Genomic DNA, 19,574 nt, shown 5'->3' with positions numbered 1-19,574 from the left:
GTCACAAGTGTTATAACTTATTTGTTTACATTGGATTCAGGTCCTGTGGCTAACTATATTATTATCGTTATTACTATTATCGTTTGACTTTTTATTAGCAGCTGTCAGCATCATACTAGGGCCTTTAACATCGAGAATGAGTTAAAAACGCACAGCTCACGGTCACCGCTCGCAAAGCAGTGTTACAAGAGCTCGCTATATTATACGTTGCGCCTCTTAACTGCTTAACACACAAGTTTTTCTTCATGACTGAATGATGGCTACCTTTCGCGTCATACTGTTTCTATTCTTGATGAGGTCATTACCATTCTATTGTTTCTCTTATTCATACTGTGCCCTTGAAGGTGGAAACCAGTATTCATACGAGAGCAGTGCAGCAGATGACACGAGTGTCGCCGGTGAGTTAACCATGTTTCTATTTATGCACCAGAATAGTGTGAGTGCAATAATTATGGGTCTTCAAGTTCTCGATTCCTTTCCTTTAGAAAAGCGGGGGGGGGGGGGGGGATATCGACAGAATATGCGAACAAATTGGAATGCAGAGAAAGATAATGAGAGAGTGAAAGTATAGAGACATTTGTGTCATTCAAAATAATAATATTAGATGTAAAGTTAAATCCTTCATCACGCAGATAAAGCTAATTATCTAAGTTGCCCCTTGAAAGACTTCACTCTCACTTAAACAATTTACCGTCAAACTCGTTTTTCTTTAGGCCTTAAATATTTCAGATCATTCTTCAAAGTAATTACCTTTTATTTGTAGGGGATCCGTTATGATGCATTTTAGAAAGCAATTGACCGAAGGTTATTATAGGCGCGGATCCAGAGTCGGACTTGGAGATTTGTCAGAAAAATTTGACAGGCAAAGCACACACACAAAGAACCGGTCATCAGCAAAATAAAGGACAATCATCCCCCCCCCAAAAAAAAAAATTGCAAAAAGGGTCATCGCTCAACTTACGGGGCGCGCAATTAAAGGCATCTACAGGGTGCACCATTATATTTGCAAATTTGAAGGGGTGCGCCAGCACCCCCCCCCCCCCCCGATGGGCCTGAATATAGTCCTCATGCACCCCTACTCTATTCAACAGATTGTTTCCACGCTTTGCAACCGCGACCATTAAAAGAAATTCTTTCTTTGAACTGTGCATGGGTATTTTACTTTACTTTATTTTAAAGGCTACACCATGCAAGGCTACACTCTTTTGAATCCTCTGCCATTCTCTCACTTTCTTTTACTTCACGTAGAATGCATCTCTATAGCTTGTTTCATGTTGACAGAATAATTTATTACGTAATATATAAGATGGCTTGTTGACCGATGTTACTGTGTTCACTATATATACTGTAGGTCTCGAAGTTACCTAAAGCATGTAAAGTTTAAAGTCTAAACTAATGTTCACCAACCATGTGTGCTATAGAATTAGACATATTTCATGCATCCTGCATCAGAAACCAAAGCCTTAGATCCTGCTTGTTGTCATAAAGTATCAATATAAAGCGAAAGAAAATCTAGCTTTCATATTTTCCTGTGGAAACTATTTATTTATTTATTTTGTTTTATTTATTTTATACTGCAGGGTAGGCCTGAAATGAAATGAAAGACAAGAACAAATAAAATCACATTACCTTGGAATCTCGATCATGTGGTGTTTTTTTTTAGGACAGTGTATCGCAGCTCACAATTGTTTTGAAAATGGCATTCCAAAAGTTACTCTTATACGTATATCAGGTCAAGGACACTAGAGTGTTGTCATAAGTAATATATCAATCCATCAGACAACCTCATTACCTTATTTTAGTCGATTTAATTTCTTTTGATCTGATCTCATTTTTAATAAAGAAAACAAAACAATCCAATGTATTTCAATAGTAATTCGATATTACCCGCACATTTGACCAAGTGCTGATAACATGGACCTATACTAGGTCCATGCTGATAATAACCTAACTAGTACGAGTCCATGTATAATATATATACACACCCCTGGGGAGAGGAGTGCTGGCATTGGTGTGCTGAAGCATTCCCAAGATTCTCAGGGGTGCTGCATGCGTATATTTGCCCCGGGTTAGGTTATTGCTCCAAAGTGACGGAGATTCGGGAGCAGTCACCTTGCTTGACAATTTTTCTTCTGACGACAATCACCTGAACCAGCCATGTGTGTTATAGATTTAGGCCTTTATCATGCACCTTGCTTCAGAAACCCAAGCCTTAAAGGACAAGTCCACCCCAACGAAAAGTTGATTTGAATAGAAAGAGAAAAATCCAACAAGCACAACGCTGAATATTTCATCAAAATCGGATGTAAAATAAGAAAGTTATAACATTTTTAAATTTCGCTTAATTTTAGAAAACTATTATATGCACATCCTGGTCTCTATGCAAATGAGGGAACTAATGATGTCATCCACTCACTATTTCTTTTGTATTTTATTATATGAAATATGAATTATTCCAAATTTTCTCCTCATTTTCCTGTGAAAGAAAGTTTTGTTTCTCTCTGTACATGTGGAATTACCAGTTTTAATATTTTATGGTTCAGTTGGTCCTTGATGTCAAATTGGTGAAATCTGTAAAATTTGAAAAATTGTATAATTCAAACAATAAAAAACAAAAGAAATAGTGAGTGATGGACATCATCGACTCTCTCATTTGCATGTTGCTGACTTGTGCATCTATCTATTTTGTGAAAAATAAGCGAAACTTTAAAATGCCATAACTTTCTTATTTTACATCCAATTTTGATGAAATTTTCAGGGTTATGCTAGTTGGATCTTTCTCAATTGATTTAAATCAACATTTTTCTGGGGTGGACTTGATCTTTAAAAAAAAAGCAATAATTACTTTAGAATGGGCAAAATTTTCATCACACTGGGTAAATAAAAGAAATGCCAAATGTTGGTTGGACACATAATTACCCTCATGGAGCACTTTTACCCAATGTTTTTAGAATACTTTTTTGGAGTCTGGCAAAAGTTCAGACCAACTAGTGAAATTCTAAATGATTATTGTAGTCCAAATGATTGAGAATGGCAATGGATCATTTGATTCGCACATCTGTTCCCTCTGCACAAACTTTGAAGAGGTCGAAATTAGAGTTTCCTTGAAAATTCGGACCGGAATAGAAAAATTAACGAATTTTTTTAGGACTTTTTCATTATCACGAGAACAGAGTGTTCATTTTATTAGATATAATTGGATCAATTCTTCATTATTATTTACGCAGATGATTATGTTTATCGTTATTTTTCATGAGGTTAGAAAAACAACAACTAAATTTAGATCTAATTTAAATCTTGATTCTATAACTAGAAATCTGAATGTTTTAAGGGCCTTAAAATCCAGTGGGCCTAGTTGATAATAGAAGTTACAAGGAAAAGAAATTACCATATAAACCCCTAAAAATACAGACAAACCAAAAAGGGGGATTAATGTACTAAATTTCTGACAATACGTCTGGCAAAGATAAGTAGAAGTAGAAAAAAAATTACTTTGACCACTAATGTTGTTTCTTGGTTATACGCTGTGTCTGTTTGACTCATATTATGTTGCTCGTAGAATCTAGAGTCTTAATCTAAAAACTCAAATGTTTTAAGCAAAATTTTGACTGCGCACATGTTGATCTGTCAAGAATTACTTGGAAAATGTAACCTTTACATGGTGGAGAAGGATAATATAGGATGATAAGAACATTCAGCTCATTTTTTCTGTTCTACTTTTCCAGATTCAAATGATGGATTCACTTCGGAAATCACAATTTGTCCAGACGGTAAGTGATGCTGACCCTGAATGGAACTTTGATCAACAAGTGTGCCTCCACGCAAAGAGTAGCACATACAGAACTTGCTGTTCCAATAGCCTTCAGTACTCAAGGCATGAGTAGGCTGCACATTCAGACCCTTAACTCGAGTGAAGGGTTTGCCCAGCAGACTAGGCCCTAGCTATCTACATAATTATTTCATTGCATTCATTCAAACCTAGATAAAACATTAAGAAATTAACTTTAAAGGAAATTGATTTACCGTCCCATCTTAATCGATTTGTACGGAGCCTTTAAAGTGCCATCGACTTGACGACTTGGCGAGATACTTTATCTTGCCATGTCGACATAATGACCTTGATATGTCGACATGGCGAGATACGTTATCTTGCCAAGTTGACTTATAAAAAGTTATATGTCAACTTGGCGAGATATTTGTACTCTCACCGGGCCTTCGACACTTCATATCTTGCCATGTCGACATAAATGTTTATAAGTCGACTTGGCAAGATAAAATATCTCGCTATGTTTTATAGGTCAACTTGGCGAGATACCGTATCTTGCCATGTCGACATATACCTTTTAAAAAGTCGAATTGGCGAGATAACGTATCTCGCCATGTCGACATATAGCTTTTTATAAGTCGACTTGGCGAGATACCGTATCTCACCACGTCGACATAATAAGGTTATTATGTCGACATGGCAAGATAAAGTATCTCGCCAAGTCGTCCATGGCACTTTAAAGGCTCCGTAGATTTGTCATCGACTCAACGGGCGCCATTGAAGTGTTGAGAGAGAGCCCCCCCCCCCATTCATGCGCGTACACACACACACACACACACACACACACACACACACACACACACACACACAACCCCTTCACACACACCCACCCTCACTCACGCACCGGTGCTGAAATAAAGCCCAATGCGTTAGAGATTGCAGGATATGCAAAGGGTGTGATTTCATGTATCTAAACAGTTCCAGATACATATCTCTCTAATGAACGCAGTATAGTATATGGCGGTGTTGTTTAGACGAACTAAAGCTGGATAACCTTTTTAAAGCTCTTGCACAGGAAGATATCAATAATGCTTTTCATTTAATTTTTATTTCTTTGATGTAAGATGAAAGATATAAATATGAAATTGCAAATAGTGCAATCGTTACAAGATGAAACATTGGTCGGCGTTAAATTCACTTACAGATAACTTTCTCAGACTGGAAATACCAAACCTGTTTTACAACGTCATAGTTATTAACAGCATCGTTTAGAAGCTGAACATTTTTATATATATGTGCATCGGTTTTGCAGAAACAATAACAGATGCATTCATAATCTTGTTTGTATTTTTATTTCACTATGCAGATAATTGCTTTTCGTATTCAGTACTGATCGAACAATGTGACACAAACTCAAGTTTTTCTCCTGGATTTTACTGCTACTGTGATACCGAATGCGAACATTTTGATGATTGCTGTTATGGCTATACGAATGAAAATGCATCTGTCATGGCAACAGAAGGCATGGTGAAGCCAGAGCTGCAATACTGGAGTTGTACCGCTTTCGCGCTTGGTATTGAAAGAAAGTCGGCTTGCCTCAACAATTTCCTTGTGGTAGACAAGTGTCCATCTTCTGCTGGAATAGATCAAGACTTGGTAGAGAGATGTGAGAACCCGATGGCGAATGACACGGTCTTCTTTGACTATCAAGATATCTTCTACCGCAACAAGCATTGCGCCCTCTGTCACGGTGCGGACCCATCGGAACTCACCCCTTACATCATGTTTACACCTTGTTTGGACAACAGAGAAGAGTTCCATCTTTGTGGACAGAGACCATTTTTAGTCAATGGAAGTTCCCCTCCATCTGTTCGTTGGTGTGTACCAGATATCACATCTCACTGTGAATCAGAAACAGGGACAGGGGTGGCCTGCGGGAACGAAACAGCAAGAGTGATGATAAATGGTAGTATTTACAAAAATGTCGAATGTGCAGAATGTAACGGAATGACTGTTAAAAACCGTTCCAGCCTTATTAGCAATTGTGAACATATTACTTCAGGCCAACTTATTGTTACATCATATGATTATACCGCTCCTGCATTTGAAATATCGTACTTCTACCCACAACTTCAATGCATGAATGGTCTTCGGTTGTCTGGTACTGAATGTGTTCCGGAAGTCACGTCTTGGCCTGATTGCATCAACAGACAAATAAACCTCGGCATCATCACTAACGGGTCCCTGCAGTGCTTTGATGGTTTCGAGCTTGTAAAGATCCAGGCATACAGAAACAATCCCAATGAAACTATCTACAACTTTGAAATATCAGATTCTGGCTTAGGTAAAATAAGCTACATGGAGTTTTCGGCAAAGAACCTGGCACAGAAGACCCAACTGGAAAACTTCACAGAGAGCAAACTTGATGAGAAGTGGAATAAATGCTGTCAGGACAATCTCATCATAATTGTTGAAACGTGTGACGTTGAACGGGATGTATTTACTCGCAATGATACCAATTTAACCTGGATTTCTGACGACATTAACCTCTTTGAACCTGTGATTATCAATGGAACAATTTATATTTTGTATAACGAGACCACGTTTGTGATGCCATTGAGATGGGAAAATGACACTTTTTACAGGCGTCTTTCAAAAGAGTGGAAGTTCTCGAAAGAACAATTATTCACACTTTACGGGCAGATTATTGACGTCGACACTTGCGCGTACATCATTGTTCAAACTTCTCTTCTCACTGAAACTGAGAAAGACAATGTTACATACGTGGTATGTTATTTTCTCTAATTTACGTTTACACTCATTTCATTTAAGAGTTAAATGGGAATTACTCTATCACGAATTCGATATTTTTTTATTTAAAGTAATGGTTGGAAAATCGAATAGTCTGAAAACCGACCTTATTCCATTGCACCAAATAATATAACCAATGAAATTCATTGATATTTTGCAGCAATGTGTTCCTGTCTCACTCAATATTCTTGTTACTCTTCAGATCTACCAGGATTCCTTCTTTCCACCAGAGAGCTATGTCCGTTACAGGAATGGCTCTGTCCGCCTATGCTGGACTGGACCCGACCCTCCAGAACCCATCAGCATGTTCACGTATACCAAGGGCCAGTATATTTTGAATCTCATATTATTCACACTGTCCTCCATCTGTCTCCTGGCAACGTTAATCACCTACGGAATCTTTAAGGAACTGAGGAACCTCCAAGGTGTTGCCATCATGAACTTTGTTTCGGCCCTTCTTGTTGGTCAGGTTAGTGTTTGATACCTGAACGTGCCTCCCTGTATTTGTATCATGTAGTATTAGCTGAATATTCCTTTTTATCTTAGGATAAGATTTAATTGTTGCGGAATATCATACAATATGCATACAATTGACTGATTTTATTTTCTCTAGAAGTGATATGAACCAAAGGGAAATTTACAAATATATAATATTCAAGGTATTATTTGAAATACATGTTTTCCAGTTGCATTTCAAAATAAGATTAAATGTGGACACAACTCAGGTCGAGAAAATTCTGTACATTGTGGGTATCAATAACTACTCACGGAAAAAAAGTATCTTTGTTTAAACCAACAAAGCTATTTCACTGTCACTTTTGTTTAATGTGACAGTTTGTCAGTTGTAAAAGTGACCTTTTGATTCCATTTTGTCTTTCACCACAAGGTGATGCTTCAGTTTGTCGCTCCCAATATGATAGCCTTCTCAGTCGCCGTGTGCTCAGGAGCAGCGATTGTAACACATTACTGTCTTCTTGCGGTTTTCACTTGGACGAACATCTTGGCGTGGGATCTTGTTCGTCACTTTGCATCTTCGTCCTTCTTACCAAAGAGACACAGAGAGACAAGACGGATGACTGTCTACCTTACCATTGGTTGGAGTCTTCCCCTCATCATCATCGTTCCATGTCTGATCATCCAGAGTCAGAACTCATCGATGTTCCGGTACGGCAAGATCGGATCATCTTGCTGGATCTACCAAGCGAAGGGTATCGTGTTGACCTTCTTGGTACCGGTTGCCGTTAGCTTTCTTCTCAACGTCGTTCTCTTCTTGTTAACTGCTTACGGTGTTCACAAGAGCAAACGTGATTCTAGTGTTCTCCACAGAAGTACTCGAGAGCGAAGAATGCAACTCTTCCAAGAACTCTTAGTCCACTTCAAGGTTTGTTCATAACATTATTCATTTCAAATTATCAAACGTTTAAAAAAAATCGTTTAAAACGTTACACCGGGAGAAACAGCGGTCAGAGAGTGTGCTGCAAACATTAAACTTGCCAAAATGAATTATAATTTTTGGTATATGTATTCTGAAGTTATTAAAAAAATCACACCAAACAGAGCAAGCAGCGATGATTTAAATCTTCGCTAAGATTAATTGATTACTACGCTTATGTTTGGCACTGCACAGTGGCTGCCGGGCCCACGATCAATTGATGGGCAAACATAATTTTCGGAGCATTTCTATTTCAGATTTCATTTCAAGCAATAAAGTGTAGATATAAAAAAATATATATCAAAGTTCGCCGATATTTGATAATAGGCAAGTAACGATGCTTAGAATTCCTGTAACAAACCCATGTCATTTCAATGGAAGAGACAGGATTATATGACTTTCTTGAATGACCATACATTCCTGTAAACACCCACACCCATATACACATGCACCGATTCACGCACCCACTCTCACACACAAAATTAAGATTTTCGTGGTTACATTACACTTTTCTATTTCTTCAACTCCAGATCTAAGCTCCCTATCAATTTTCAGTCTGATGTCATTTTTCTTTAAACTTTCAGATATCTTGCCTGCTAGGCTTTGGATGGTCATTTGGTTTCATAGGTGCCTTTGCAAAGGTCGCTGCTGTTTGGACAATCTTCATCATAACCAGCGCTCTGCAGGGAATTTTCGTTTTTGTCTTCTTCGCCGCCAATCGCCGTGTCAGGGAACTCTGGAGAAAGAGATTCCTTGATACCAAGGCGGTAGGAGGAAGTACGAGTAACTCAGGTACAAAATCGACGGGAATGGGTAGGACGAGTGAAGGATCGAAAGAAGCGGAGAGAGAAAAACTAACGTGGTCGGGTTCGGCCTCGTCTGCTACCAAGGTGTAACATGCACCATAACCTGAGAATCTTCCACATAGGACAATAGAATAATTAACTACTATAGTACTAAGTACGAATATTTCGGAGATATTCATGATGAGTTCCACCTTAGAATCTCCGTGATGACCGCGTGTCTACAGTTAGTGTCATAATTGTTTGAAGGTCTATAAGTACACCTTGCCAGAGTTTCTAGATCCATTATCCCCCAAATACGATTCCAATATTATGATATACTGTACTCTTGAATTAAGAAAAAAGTTGCCAAGTGGGTAAAAAGGATTAATTAATTTTGTTGAAAGTATAAAGACTTTCTTTCTGACAGAATATATCCTCTTGGACTACATATTCAATATTTTCTAAACGAAATGGAAGGCATTGACCATTTACAAAAGGTTAACAATAATAGAGTTTCGCTATTCACCTTGCCTGAGAGGAACAAGCGGACAGGCCGCGTGGGTAAATGGAGACCATGCCTGCGATGTATGTCCAAAGGCATACGGTGGTACATGTGTATCGTGAAATTTTCCTTGATTTTTATTGGGTTGAGAAGTACAGTTCCTATGATAACTGTCGGATGAAATGGGACTCGTCAGATAAAACGCCCGACAAGTCCTTTCACGAAACGCTCCCCTGTTTTGACATAAAGGAGTATTATTACGATCGATTTAATTTACCGGTGAACATGGTGAATAGTCCTTTTTATTAACATGCAGCCATTTACTAATACCTCAGTCACATTTGCTCTACGGCGGCCGTAAAGCGAGTAAAAAAACGTCCGTTTAAACATACCAGCTACATATTGTTTGAATGAAAATGAACAAAACGGCTGTTTTCGACTCGCCGTTCAACTGCCGTAGGGGAATGTGACTGAGGTATAAATAATTTTTTGTAGAACCAGATATGCCGACCCTTTATAATATGAAATCAGCCATGCTCTTTTTAAACAAAACATCATCCCAGAGAGCTTTAATATCTGACATTAAATGAAAAAAATGCAGGTTGGTGTAGGTATCAGTTGATTATCGCAAAAAATTGACATCAGATTATTTGGGGTGGGGGCAAATACATGTATATATATATTTTTTCAAAGATCTTGTTATTGAACCCGAATAGTCATTAAATTGTCAACAAAATCAAGTCCATATACATATTTTTACAAATAGTTGCATACAACGTAGTTACAACATATCAATACAAATAACATGAATAATCAATTAACATCAACGAAAGGCATACAAAGAAATCGTGCACAGCGGTATTAAAATCTTGTAGTATAATATGTATATTAAAACGTAGATTATAGATAAAATAAACAATAAATGAAGCATACTAAATACGAAGGGTTTGGGAAAAGAAATAGAAGCCTACTAAACGATCTATTATCTCTCAAAATTGAGCAATTTTTTAATCAAATTTATCAGTTTTATTGGCAAGTATGCTGGCTTGCCTTTCATTTATGTAATTTTTTCCTAATCTGTTGCTTAATTACCTTGAAAGAAGGAATAGATTTCTGTATTAGAAATATATATAACTGTTGCTTAGTACAAATAATTACACAGTTTAAATCGTTTCTCTTTTCATTAAAAACAAAACAAAACATGTACTACAGAGAACTCAAATCTACAGCGAGTTACTACATTTAGCCAAACAGACGATTCCAAATCAATCTGGTCACGTTACATGTATAATAGAAATGCATAATATCCTCAACTTCTCTTCCACAAAATGAGCAATTGGTATTTAGAATCATATTAAATTTTGCTATATCATGATGGTTTGTCTTTTTTATAACTTTAATAAGTCACAATAAAAATGGATTGAGGATAGAGTGATTTTTTTTTTTGGGGGGGGGGGTAGGGGGTGGGGGAATCCATTATCCTCAATTGATTTTAAATACGCCGAATACATTCAATCTGAGAGAATTCCAAATGTCCATTTCTATTCGTGAGCTTGGTGTGACGGTCTTTCTCAAAGCTATTGAGGTACATTCGAAACGGAGAAAAGGCATATCAAATTGAATTTTTTAAAGAGAATTTTATGTAGTCTGCATAAATTAGTAATATTCGTACGACATACAAGAAAAATGTATTATTACATAGAAAAGACAATCGGGAATATTCGAGATGAGCAAGAACCTATAGATCAGGACGTCATTACAGCGTTGGAAAGTCTCTTCGGTATTGAGTTGCTGGTCATCTGGTTACACCAAAGACAATTTTGCGTTATGCATTTTGTTGCCCGAATAAAAAAAGGCCTATCTCCATTCATGATAATGTTGCTCGGTTAAAAAAAAATGTTGTATGTCAAAAAACCTACCATCAACTTTCTGAGCTATTGAAGAACATCAAATTGTTTTCTGTGGATTAATAGGGTTGGGTGTCATATTTTGACACATTTTTTATTGGCTCTCGGCGATAAAACCCACGCAAGGCTTCCGTTCTGCATTTCAAAAATTCAATAAATTTGTACCACCGCACTCCCTTTCAACACGAGGGAGGGAGGGTTCAAGAACACAGTAAATGTATTGAAAATGCCCGTCAAATGACAAAAATAGCTGTGAGGTCTTTGTCGAACCAGAAAAGCGGTTTCGTCCTAAGTTTCGGAGCTGGCGGAAAATTGCAAATGTGTCGTTCGTCCATGCAGAGTCAAAGACGAAACTGCTGTTTGAATTCACCAATTTTCGCCAAAGACTGCTTGGTTGTGTTGTCATGAAGGACATTTGGCCTATACATTTTCTCTGTTCGTGAACGGAGCGAAAACTCTCTCCTGTCCGTATAGTCAGGTTCCGATTTCAGAAAAGTAGACTGCCTAAGGCATATCGTGTGTTGAATTAAGAAGTGTTTTATCATTTTGAGGGCGCTGAGTCTAAATGCTGTTTGCCAACCGTGAATTAGAGGTTAAAATCCTTAAATTGACCAAAACAATATGGCCGCCATTCTACACCTTTTTTGCTTTATTGTGACCCCCACAACTTGCAACAAAAATGTTTGTCAACTTTTTTTGGTACTATTTGATCTCAAGAATAACATGCTAAAAATCGACCAAAATCGCATCCGGGAAAGTGGTTATTTTCAACATGGCGCTTAAGAATCGTCATGTACTGAAAAATAACATAACCGACTCTTTATCCACCCTAGATATCTTTTTTCGGTGCATTCAATGGTATATAGGGGGTTAACGGTCTACTGACGCAGGAAAGAGTGAACATAAGCACTCCAGTGTACCTGAAAATCCAAGATGGCGTAAAAAAATGGGTGCCGTAGCCTAAAAATTCACAATACCTATTTTAGTGTCTTTAATTTTGGTTTTATCCATTGATGGTTTTAAGGGTCAAGTAGTAAATTGGGACAAGTTACAACATGTACAAGGACAATCAGCGGTCCACTATGTCAAAAAATCCAAGATGGCTTTCAAAATTGGAGTCTAATATGCATGGCTGTTATCTAAAAACCATCAATTAATATCTGCCTTGGAGAATATGATTTTGGTGTCTAACCCATGGTTTTAACGGGCCAAGTAATATGTTTCAATAAGTAACAAAGACAGTCTGTTGTCCTTTATGTCCAAAAATCCAAGATGGTTTGCAAAAATGGAGTTTAAATTAATGTCTTGTTTTTGCAAACCGACAGAGTTTGTTTAATGACTGATTGTGGTGTATAACCCATGGTTTAAAGGGTAAACTATTACAGTGGGATAAGTTACAAGGACAGTCAGTGGTTCCTGTATGTTCAAAAATCCAAGATGGCCTTCAAAAATGGAGTCTAAAATGGCCGTTGTTACGTAAAAACTAACATAGTTTGTTTAATATTTGCCTGGGGTATATGATTTGTGTGTTTAACCCATGGTTTAAAGGGTCAAGTAATAAATTAGGACAAGTTACAAGGACAGTCAGTGGTCCAGTATGTCCAAAATCCAAGATGGCTTCCAAAATTGAGAGTCTATATAAAATGGATGTTATACCTAAAAATTGACATAGTTTGTTTAATATCCGCCTGGTTATATGATTGTGTTGTCTAACCCTTTGTTTGGTCAAGTAATACATTACGATAAGTTACAAGGACAATCAATGATCTTGAATGTCTAAAAATCCAAGATGGCTTCCTATAAATGAGTCTAAAATGGCTGCTGTTACTTAAAAAATGGAGATAGTCAATTTAGAATCCAACTGGTAGATATGATTGTATGTCTACACTATTGTTTCAAGGGTTGAATAATAATTTTGGATTAGTTACATTGGTATGAATCTGTCCAATTTGCCTAAAAATTCAAAGATGACTTTCAAAAATGCGTCTAAAAAGACTCCAATCACTTAAAAATAGTCATAGTTATGTGAACAAATCTATACTATTGTGTTTTGAAGGCTCAAATGAAATATCAGGACAAGTAATAAGGATGGTCAATTTTCCTTTTCGTTGTAAAAAAAAAACCTAAGCAACTTCTAAAATTGGGTAAAAATGACTGCTGTCTTCTAATCATGAAACCATATAGGATAGTCCTAAGCACTATAATTACGTGTTTTGAAATTATGGTACTTTTTAGGTTTAAAAGCGTACCCCATTTTTAAAGATTGTTTTTAGGGAATTTGTACCACCATCTAACCATGGCACTAACTCTTGTAAAATCTATTTTTATGAGCCTTAAAACATAATTAGAGACACCAATATCATGGGTCTAAATGAGATAATCTTTATTGAAAAAAAAATCAGTTATTACATCCGAGCAAATTTTGTTTTCTTAAAAATCATTCCATTGAACATGCCACTTTTATATTTCATAAATAGGGTGTCGGATGCCTTGAATAAAAAAGAACTGTGTACAAGCATTTTTATTGATCTCTTTAAGGTATTCGACATCGACACCCTAGATTTCGATATCATGATTAAAAAATTGTATTACTATGGTATTCGAGGTACCGCCCTGCTTATAGAAAGTTATTTTAAACAAGTCACTTGTGTTGATATTTATTCCTCCCCTCTGTTATCTGTTAAGTGCGGAATTCCGCAAGGGTCAATCCTTTGCCCATTGTTTGTTTTTCTTCTATATGTTGTGACACTGTTTTATATGCTGATGACACAAACTTAATATTTAGTAACAAAGATTCTGCAAAACTCACAGAGGATATTAACATTAATCTTGCCAATTTATTACAATGGTTTCAAACTAATAAACTCTATTAATATTCAAAAACAAAATTCACGAATTTCGGCCTTTATCAAGGATTTATGAAAAATAATGATATAACTCTTAATTCGAATACTATTGAGTTAATTGTATTACATTTCTTGGTGTGATTATTGACCAGAGCTTAAATTGGAAAAATCACATAGACAGTCTTAATAAAGTCTTGTCAGGAAATTGTGGTATAATCTATAAACTGTCGCATATATTACCTTTAAAAACACTTCATGTACCGTATAATACTTTGTTTTTGCCATACTTAAATTATGGAAACACGCGCAGAGCATCTTCCACAGCTTTGAACCGAACACTGATCCTCCAAAAAAAGGTCGTTCGCACTCTCACGCGTGCATATTTCCATACTCACATAACCCCTCTACATAAGCAGCTCAATGTTTTACGACTATCCGGGGGCTTTATTCATGTATAAATACCACAAACAAAGTCTACCACATATATTTGACAACATGTTTTCTACAGCAGACTCCTTTCATTCTTACTACACAAGACATAACAAACATTTCCGCACCCCATTCCTGAAATCAAACATACTTTCTTTAAGCTGATCACAGTGAATGGTTCAAAGCTTTGGAATAATAAGCCATCCTACTTAAAGAACTCACCTTCATTAAATAAATTTTGATAAATATGACAAGTCTTTTCTGCAAGCTCACATTGAATAATAGCATAAAGTACATTACATTAGGGTATCCATTTGTGTATTTAGTTGTTTTTGTGCTGGGTTTGTCTGGCCTTAAGGAATGTCTCCTTTTATTATATACTTGCATATTTTTATCCAGGCTCTCTTGCTCTTCTTTTCCACTTTTGCGCGGAGCTCATTTTATTCTTCACTTCTCTCCTTTCTTTCATTTTCCCTTTTATTTCCTTTTACATGTACCTTTTCTCCTGACTCTTCTCTCTTCTCTTTACTTGACCCCTTTTTTTCAGCCTCTTGCTCCAACCCTGTGTTCTTCTCTTTTATTTATAGCTATTTTTTTCTTATTCAGGCTACCTTGCCTGCTGCCTGCAGGACTGTAGGCCTTTTTAGGCGTGCCTCACAAGTCTTTCATCATTTTTAGAACACGTTTTTTCATTTTTCTTTTTCACTATAATGATTAGTTAACGTGTATTTTATTTTACCTCAATGCATTACGGAACATATACATATTCTGTGATGATTGTTTGCCTCATGCATGCATAGCAGAGTGAGACTATATAGGCGCCGCTTTTCCGACGGCGGCGGAGGCGTCAACATAAAATTTAAATAACAGCATAACTTATAAAGTATATATGGACCTAGTTCATGAAACGTGGACATAAGTTTAATCAAGTATTACTGAATATCCTGCCTGAGTTTCAGGTCACATGACCCAGGTCAAAGGTAATTCAGGGTCAATGAACTTAGACCATATTGGGGAATCAACATCAAAATTGAAATTTCGTCATATCTCCGCCGCCACGGTCATCACCGCCGTTGGAACGGCAACGTCCATGTCTTGCTTCTGCTATGCAGGCGAGAAAAACCCCGGCAAATTTTGTTTTTTGCCGATTTGAAGATGAAAACGACGGAATCAAGTTTGGCAAACAGCACTTTTGGATTCAGCACCCCTGAATTAACTTAAAACAATTTATATATATTAACACAAAATGTCTAAAGCACTCTTTCTGAGCACATTTTTTAAAATCTGGACCGAGCTGACCCAAAATAAATGCTCGCAATCATCCATAATTGTTATGTTGGTATTCTTACTAGATGCAAACATAAAAAGACATGAGTCTGTCATATATTGCGCTCTGTTAAATAAGAAAATTTGCGATCAACTTACCAAAAATGTACGATAGTTGCTTGTGTTGGTATAACGACATGTTTTTGTCAAATAGCTATATAACCATAATTATGTGCTGGAAGTATGCATACCTATCGGGATCTTTCCTGTTATCAAAATGAACAATCAAAATTTGATATGCCTGGTCTTTTTGCATATTTCGGAACAAAACTTAAAACCATTGCTGCTTTTGAGATTATTTTCCGATTATGAGGTTAGATGACATTGTGCAATAAGACTCGTTTTTTTCTGACTGTGACTGGTACTGCGTCGCCATGGTAATGGCAAATCGTCGCAGTAATCAAGGGGAATCTTGCTGAGCAAACTACATCCTCATTATTTACCCAAATGCCCCCCCCCCTATTTGAGGATAAGTATAATTTTATCAAAATTATGTACAGCTCAGTCGCTTTGCCTCATCGCATTACACCTCCCAGAACCGCAAAATTTGGCGCCCCTATATTAAGCGAGCTTATACCCTTTCTATACAAGATCTGAGTCCGGTGTATTGTTAAACGTTTATCTAAAAAGAATGTCACAACTAACATGAGTAACAGCGGCAAATTTAAGGACCACCGTTAGAAAATGCCAAATCGAGAAAAAAAAAACCGGATGAAATGAAGAAAGATCAGAATCAAATGAGTAAATAGTAGACAAAATTGGTTTATTCAATGTGGTACATTATTATTAGACAATAAGATACCAACTTCCATAAGTTGGAATGGTTTTATCAGCTCATTCATTGCATATTCATTACAACATCCATCATCCTGAAGACGGACAGTCAACCTGTCCGAAACGTCGAGTCTCTCTACTACTCATCATCTCTACTCGCCGACTCAAGCCAGCATCTCCTCATTAGCTCTACTACTCAAGCTGTTCTCAACTCATCAATCTTTCCTGGTTTACAGTCCTTTTCAGGACTACTTTCAAGAAAGAATACTCTACTCTCAAATCTCCACTTTCTCGCCTATCCATTTCTTCTCTTCTTCTATCCACTGTTTCTATAACACTTCACATGGTGTACCGTAAACCACATCAGCGATTTAACATCCATCATGTCCATGCAACAGTCTCTTTGCCTATCTCATCTATTTTAAAAATCCTGGAGCCACCACTGTTTAACAATACATAACCTCCGTTATTCCGTTTTTCATCAAATTTCTTTAAATTATTATCTTAATGATTTGCTTCTTATTTGTTATTAGAGTTTAAGGCCGAACTAACCAAGGCTTTTAGGCCTTATTTTATATATCGAACCTGATGGCTTATCAAGTAAGCCCTAAACATAAGTGGTTATTATACGACTCTCCTGTCACTTTCGTGGAAATGACATTCGCGGTGCAATACAGAAACATTCCAAGTGCAATACATACATGTATCCACTTGTTGTTGTTTTTTACCTTATTTGGTGTAAAAAGAGAAGACTTCATTTGGAAAATAGAAACATACCTTCACCCACACCCACTCCAAGAAGATTAAATTGATCGTCTGCTGGAAAGGAGTTAGTCAGTTTCGTCATCACGGTGGTGTCAAAGTAGTTGGAAACTTCTTGAAGAACGACATCTTTCTTAGCAATTTTAGAAAAACCATTGAGGTAAACATCTCTATAACGGTCGAAATCAGCATCTAAAATCTTCAGACCAGACATAATTACTTTCCAAGTTTTGACGTATTTGAAGACTGATCGTGTTACAGCTTTTGGTGCTGGTCGCAGACTTTGGGCGTGAATATGATATCATTTAGATAGCCTATATAGGCGAAACAGACAAAAACATGTCTAAGAATGTGCTTTTATGCTGAATGCTCCACCGACTTTTATTCTACCATAACAAGGACGATTAGGTGCGTGGAACTTATTCTACCAACACCTCACCTGGACTGATCTTATACTGGGGACAAATCAATGGGGCCCTATGGCCATTGGTGGTGACGAAGGTGATGGGACTTGCCCCCCCCCCCCCCCCGCCTGATTTTCAAATTGTGTACAAGTGCGTAGATGTGAGAAGGTAGTCTCCCCCCCCCCACATGATCAAAATTGCAAAAATTCACGAAATCGCCACCTATGCCAAGTGCACATGGGTAGGGGAGTAAAACTCAAGCCCAAATACCCCTTCGCCAAAAAAAAAGAAAAAGAAAGACAGCATAATAATTACAAAGAGCAAATGCCCCTTTTTGTTTCGTGGTCAGCAATATTGTGGAAATTTTCCTGCGCTGTCACGTAACCTATGGACGAATGGATGGACAATGTGGAGTGAGAGAGACTATCGTCTTGGTTGGCCAATTGTCCGTAAAAGAAGAGGTGATATCATGCATAAAATTAGTGACTAACTTATAGCACGTAAAAAAAGATGACACTACGTATGGCCGTTGAAGAGGGCCGCATTTGTGACATAACAGTGTGAGATCCTCGGCGAGGAGCTAAGCGACGGAGTGGATCAAGGTGTGGATCCAGAGTTCGCCCGAGGGGGTGGGTAAATATATTTTCATGCACATTTTCCCCCATTGGCCGCTAAAAGCTGACTTTTTGGTGTTGTGGTTTTTTTTAAGCCTTTGAGGAGCAGTTGCTCCCCCCCATCCCACCCCAGCCGCGTATCCAGCATCAAATTTCATGGGCCAATTGTCTGGGGACAATAGTGACTCTATTATTCTTGTGCATGGGCCCATACATATCTTTGTCATAGTTGGTGCTAGATACGCTAGTACCCCCCCCCCCCCCCCCCCGAAATTTAGAAAATGGAAAATATGTACAGTAAATGTTATCATCAGGATTCTACCCAAGCTGTAAAGTGCTCAAAAACAGCATTTTTACTCTTCAATTTTTTAAAATTTTCTCATACAGTCATTAGCTCCCATCAATATTAGTCACTAAAGCCTGGGCCTGGGTTACACCAAAACCGAATTCCGCCGAATAAATTCGTACTGATTCTGCCCTAATAGGGCTTGATTCTGATGAAATCGGTGTATTCGGAACCTATTCGTCTCTTATCCCCGAATCAAATAAGGAGGATTCGGGAGTATTCTGTTCAGTGGTGTAAATCCAGCCCGAGCAGTCGGGGATGATAGCAATATATTGACCTGAAAATTCAAAATTTTTGGGACATCGCCATACTAAGGGCTACATGTATTTATACTGAGGTATATAATAACCATGTACATAATACTACCATCTTTTAGTGTTTTTTTTTTCATTTTTACCGTTGGCTACAAAGTAATAAATTGCAGTCAATATCAATATGCGAGCTAGCAAATTTACAAAAGATGGGAGACAAAAAGGTGTCCAAAATCCTCTTTCAAGTGGTGTGTAATTATGACATCACGGACAATGTATACGAAGGCATATACTGTAAATATCTATGTTCAGTTAAAAGCCTGTAATGAATTACAGTTTATTTTAATATGCGAGTGAGCGAAGCGAGCGAGCAAATTTTCAGTAGTTGGAAGACAAAATGATGTCCAAAACCTCAATCAAGAGTGGTGTGTACACATTACAGGCAATGTATACGTATGTATATACTGTAAATGTGTACATTATTCTACCATCTTTCAGTTCAAGGCCTATCATTATTTTTTTTCCGATTACTATTTTGTAATGGATTTGTTGGGATATAAAGCAATGAATTACAGTAAATATCAATATGCGAGCGAGTGAAGAGAGCGAGAAAAATGTC

The 19,574-nt window shown here is 37.3% G+C and overlaps 1 protein-coding gene across 1 annotated transcript; it reads left to right on the top strand.

Moving 5' to 3' along the window:
- The first annotated feature begins 119 nt into the window (after positions 1–119).
- On the top strand, positions 120–10,671 carry LOC135153173 (uncharacterized). Its single transcript, XM_064095375.1, has 6 exons — positions 120–398; positions 3,726–3,770; positions 5,133–6,553; positions 6,780–7,046; positions 7,464–7,958; positions 8,594–10,671. The coding sequence occupies exons 1-6, from the start codon at positions 254–256 to the stop codon at positions 8,903–8,905; spliced, it is 2,685 nt and encodes an 894-aa protein (XP_063951445.1). The 5' UTR covers positions 120–253; the 3' UTR covers positions 8,906–10,671.
- The last annotated feature ends 8,903 nt before the right edge of the window (positions 10,672–19,574 follow it).

The sequence above is a fragment of the Lytechinus pictus genome, chromosome 2 (genome assembly GCF_037042905.1).
Source record: "Lytechinus pictus isolate F3 Inbred chromosome 2, Lp3.0, whole genome shotgun sequence".
Lineage (NCBI taxonomy): Eukaryota > Metazoa > Echinodermata > Echinoidea > Temnopleuroida > Toxopneustidae > Lytechinus > Lytechinus pictus.
Note: the sequence above shows the minus strand (reverse complement) of the source record. Positions and strands in the feature narration are given on the sequence as shown.